The 5111-nt window shown below is 36.8% G+C and overlaps 1 protein-coding gene across 1 annotated transcript; it reads right to left on the reverse strand.

The window, feature by feature from the left end:
* Window positions 1–1926: 1926 nt before the first annotated feature.
* On the reverse strand, window positions 1927–4895 carry LOC126885399 (uncharacterized). The gene is made up of 3 exons (XM_050651964.1): window positions 3940–4895; window positions 2076–3252; window positions 1927–1980 (listed from the first exon to the last, which is right to left on the reverse strand). Exons 1-3 carry the CDS (start codon window positions 4779–4781, stop codon window positions 1927–1929), a joined length of 2073 nt encoding a protein of 690 aa, XP_050507921.1. The 5' UTR covers window positions 4782–4895.
* Window positions 4896–5111: the final 216 nt, after the last annotated feature.

The following is a 5111-nucleotide window of genomic DNA, read 5'->3' on the forward strand; positions in this document are numbered from 1 at the left end:
ATCCTGATGGGAAATAAGTAGGTACTTCATTATTAAGGTTAGTTGGTAAAAACGGATATAACAGCTCCCCTTGTTAGAAGGAAGTTGACGCGTGGCAGCAACTTTCAGACTGTTTGTTTGTTGGTATTCAGTTGGATCCTCTCCTCTTCGTCTATGGAGTCACTTAGGTGGATACTGGGTCTTCGTCTTGGAAGGATTTTCTTCCAATTCCTGGCGAAAGCTGTCTCTGGGTGTCTTGGTGGAGAAGGTGGATGGCCATTGTCATTGGTATTGGCAATTCCTATCTTGAATCTTCTCTTGGATCTGCATTTACATAAGATGTAAAGAACGACGAGAGTCACAATGACTGTTATCGTTAGGATTGTGAACCAGCTCATATGTTTATTGACGAATGGTTCATTGATTAATTTGTCGAGTTCTTCAGAATACTGATTGAGTTTGTGATGGGCTATTTCGAGGTCTTCAGTGTTGATCTTGCTAAGCTTTAGTGGTTTCAAGTCGGGAAGATGATTGCAACAATTGAATGGTATTTGAACTGGATGACTTTTGTACGTAACATTGTCGTAAGCGTCGATCAATTTTTGTGAGTGTACTCTTGTACTTCCAATAAAGGCATCGCACGTGGGTTGTAGTTTGAGCACGTGGTTGGTATTGATGATTTCTGACTTGACTTCTCTGGATTCGCATTTGATAGTAATAGGCAGTGGGTCAGAAACTGTTATGAGCCAAAGGTTCATGCTGATCTTCTGAACGTTGTAGTCTTTAGCAAATACTACGGAAGTCTGGCATGTTCTGGGAAGGCGTTCTTGTCGCTTCAGGAGTTGGGCTTCGCATACGGCGTCGCTGTCAATTGGGTATGGAAGTATATTGTAACAGATTTTGGTTCTGGCTCGAAGAGTTTTGCATGACTCAAGACTATTTATTGTAAGGTATAACAATGAATCATCGTTTCGCGCAATATATTTATGTGTTGTTGTTAAAATTGAATGTAAACCTGTTCGATTATCCATTATTGGTATTGGATACAGACGATATAAAGTATATTGTTCTGCATCAGTTAAAGGAATATTTAAGACAAACACAATTCTTGTGTCTAATTGATAGGCCTGTAATTCGATAATATCGAGATATTGAGGGAGATTTGAAGTATAGATTGATAGGGGAAGATTATTTTTCTGTAATGATTGTGATATATGCCTAAGCGATTCAATTAAATCAAACGGGGTAATGATTGAACTATGTAATATTTTTAATCTAGCAAAGTTATAGCATTTACTATATCATTTAACGAATCTTCGATAAATGAATAGCTTTCCATCAGCAATTCACAAAAGTTCAGCATATCGATTTGAGATTGATAGAATTTTAATTGGTCAGAGATATCCATTATTGATTCTCGAATTTCTTTAATATCATTGTTGAATGTTTCCTCATCTATTTATAATTTTTGGATGGTCGCGTTGAAACTCTTAATCACGGAGGTGGTAACCGATATTTGATTTTTTTAATAGGTTCTCGATTTGATACTCATCGCGGGTTATCTTATTTATACATTCATTGAAATATTCACCGTCAGAAGAATCTAAGTTTCCGGTTATTGATTTCCATATCGAACCTATACCGTTAATAAGCCCACGTTTTTCTCGGAAAGCGTATTGTTTCGTATCAGCCATTATTTCTGTATATTTAAGATTGACGGAACTAGATATTTGTTTGAGGAGGCTTATGTGAGTTTGGACTTCAGATTTGAATGCCAGCATTCGAGGTACATTTTCTTCAATAGTATCTAATAAATTGTCTAAGATTCTGTCATTTTTGTCGATAACATCTCTGATTGGTTGCATGTCTTTGTATACCAGGAGGGTCCATTTGTCGTTTGAAATTTTGAGATTGGTTTCTTCATGAAAGAAGACTCCAACGGTGTTGTTAATTGGGGTTAACGTATACTGGGGGTAGATGACTGGAATCAGTCCGAGGAATCTGAAAGAAAATTACTCATGATAGGGTTTCAATCTATCAAAATTTACTTTAATTGTTCTATTTGTTCGTGTATTCAATAAAGTAGCAGAATTTACGTGGATTTCTTGTATTTCGAAAGGGCCATTAAATTTATTTTGGGATTTGTCTTTAATCTGCGATTCTTTGACGTAAACTTTATCACCTATTTTATATTCTGGAGGGTTTGATGACACGTGCTGATCGAATCTCTCTTTAGCTTTTTCTTTTTGTCTTTCGGTCTTGGCTCGTGCCACTTTATAAAAATATTGTATACGATTACTTAAGTCCCTAACGTATTTTGATATAAGGGCTTTTTCATTGTAAAGTATTTCGGGTGGTCTAAAAGAAGTATGTCCAAAAATCAATTCGTAAGGTGTAAATCCATGGGTTTTATTTTTAGTGTTATTATAACAAATAACTGCATAAGGTAGAATATTGAACGGATGTTCATCGGGATTTTCAGCTTGATTGGCTCTTATCATTTCACTTAGGGTTGAGTGAAATCTTTCGATAGAACCGTTAGATTGTGGGTGGCCTACACTTGAGAAGGTTAATTTTATGTCGTATAATTCACAAAGATCTTTCATTAAAGTATTGTCGAATTCACGTCCATAGTCACAGTGTATGCGTAATGGAGTGCCATAGTGTTGGAAAAAGACAATAAGATTATTGACAATTGATTTAGCCGTTTTGTCTTCAATGGGGTAGGCTTGGGTGAATTTAGTGAGCTCGTCTCTGATAGTTAGAGCGTAATTTCTAGTAGGGTATTCGAAAAGATCTATGTTAACTCTTTCGAATGGTGTTTTAGGTGTTTCGGTAATGACTAATGGGCTGCTTAAGTTTTTTCTACATATCTTCACCTTTTGACAGATTTCACAATTTTTTATAAAATTTTCTACATCCTTTGTGAGGCCTTGCCAATTGTACTTTTCTTTTATTCTTCGTATAGTCTCATTTATTCCTCGATGGAGATTGCTTTTACCACGGTGATAGTGATCTAATATTGGGGGTATTTCGTCTTGTTCTGGGGTTTTAATGACATCTTGACATATTCGGATTTTTATTTCTTTATCGGCAAAGATAAACGAAAATATTTCTAAAATTGGTAATTCGAGCTGATTTTCGACGTAATAGATTTGCGATAGGTCAAATTTATCTTGGTCTGCATAAACGATATAGAATAAGTGTTGTACTACCGTTTCGGGATCAAAAGGAAGGGGAATGATAAAATATTTCCGATTTTTGACAGTTTTACTAGTAAGTATGTTAAGCTTTGATAGGTTAAAATCTATTTCATTTTCATCAAAAATGTCGTCTAAAATTTTGTGATGCATTTCTTCCATTTTATTTTGCCTAAGGAAGGTAATGATGTTTTTATGCGATTTATCTAGTAGTTGATCGTTAGATATTTCGATTTTAGAATAATCAATGAGTGATTTAGTTTTATACAGGTCAACAAATCTATTGAAATGTTCGGTGATCTCTTCTTCATTGACTTCGTTTGGTTCTTCGTCAGATTCTGTATCATTCGAAGCTAATATTGATATTTTCTTATGGAAATTCGCGCATTCTTTGAAGTGATTGATTTTTATTCGAGAAAGGGCGTCCGCATTTTTGTTGGTTTTTCCCGGTTTATGAATGATTTTATAATTGTACTCCTCAAGCTTGAGGCGCCATCTAGCTAGTCTGCTGCCAGGGTCTTTTATAGAAAATAACCAGGTGAGTGGACGGTGATCAGTTACTAGGGTGAATTTTCTTCCGAACAGATAGGGTCGGAAATGTTTTACAGCCCATACGGTAGCAAGGAGTTCTCGCTCAATTGTCGAATATCGTGTTTCAGCACCACACAGGGTACGTGAAGCGTATGCTATAGGCAAATCTTTGCCAATGGGGCCTTGGGATAAAATAGCGCCGACGGCGAATGCACTGGCATCTGTTGTGAGAACAAATGGTTCCTCAAAATTTGGATAAATTAGAATCGGGTCAGAAATTAAAGCGTTTTTCAAATCTTCAAAAGCTTGCCTACAATCTGGGTCAAAATTGAAAGCAACGTCTTTTTGAAGTAGTCTAGTGAGAGGTTTGGAGAGTTTGGCAAAATTAGGGATAAAACGACGATAATAACCGGCTAGGCCTAAGAAAGATTTTATGTCTTTGGGTGTTTTCGGTTCAGGAAATCGTTGGATACAATCAACTTTTGAAGGGTTAGGCTTGACGCCATCTTGGGTAATGAGATGTCCGAGGTACGCTACCTCTTTTCTGAGAAATTCACATTTATCAGGCTGGATTTTAAGATTAGCGTTTCGAAGACGTTTGAAGACTTCAGTAAGACGGAAAATGTGGTCGTGAATGGTAGGAGAGTATACTATGATGTCGTCCATGTAGACAAGACATCGCTCGTTTAAAATACCTAGGAGAATGTTGTCCATGACACGCTGGAATGTGGACGGTGCATTTTTGAGTCCAAAAGGCATACGAGTAAATTCATAATGTCCGTTTTCCACGGAGAAAGCTGTTTTAGGAATGTCTTTGGGATCGATTTCGATCTGGTGAAAACCAGAGGCCAGATCTAGAGTTGTGAAATATTGACATTTTCCAAGTTGGTCTAAGAGATCGGAGATATTAGGAAGAGGATATTTATCGTCAATGGTACATTCATTGAGTTTGCGATAGTCTATTACTACTCGCCATTTTTGTTCTCCAGAGGCGTCCATCTTTTTTGGGACGACCCACACAGAACTTGACCAGGGCGACGTACTTTGTCGGATGATTCCTTCGTTGACCATCTTATTCACTTGAGATTTTACTTCCTCTTTATGGACCTGAGGATATCTGTATGATTTCGTAAAAATGGGTTTGGCATTATTGGTTTCAATTTGATGTTTGATCTCACTGGTAAAGGTGAGGTTGCTCCCTCTAAATAAAATATATCTTCGTATGTTAAGCAGAGATTTGTAATTAGTTCTTGTTCTTCCTCGTTAAGATGTTCTATTCGAAGTTGAGATTTGATGTTATTAGTTCGGTTGATTTTATCAGGGCAATATTTGATAGAGTCATCGTTTGACTGATAATTTAGGACAGGGTGGTTCGAGTAGGGTTCAATTTGGATATCGTAA

Source organism: Diabrotica virgifera, chromosome 5, assembly GCF_917563875.1.
Source record: "Diabrotica virgifera virgifera chromosome 5, PGI_DIABVI_V3a".
Taxonomy (NCBI): domain Eukaryota; kingdom Metazoa; phylum Arthropoda; class Insecta; order Coleoptera; family Chrysomelidae; genus Diabrotica; species Diabrotica virgifera.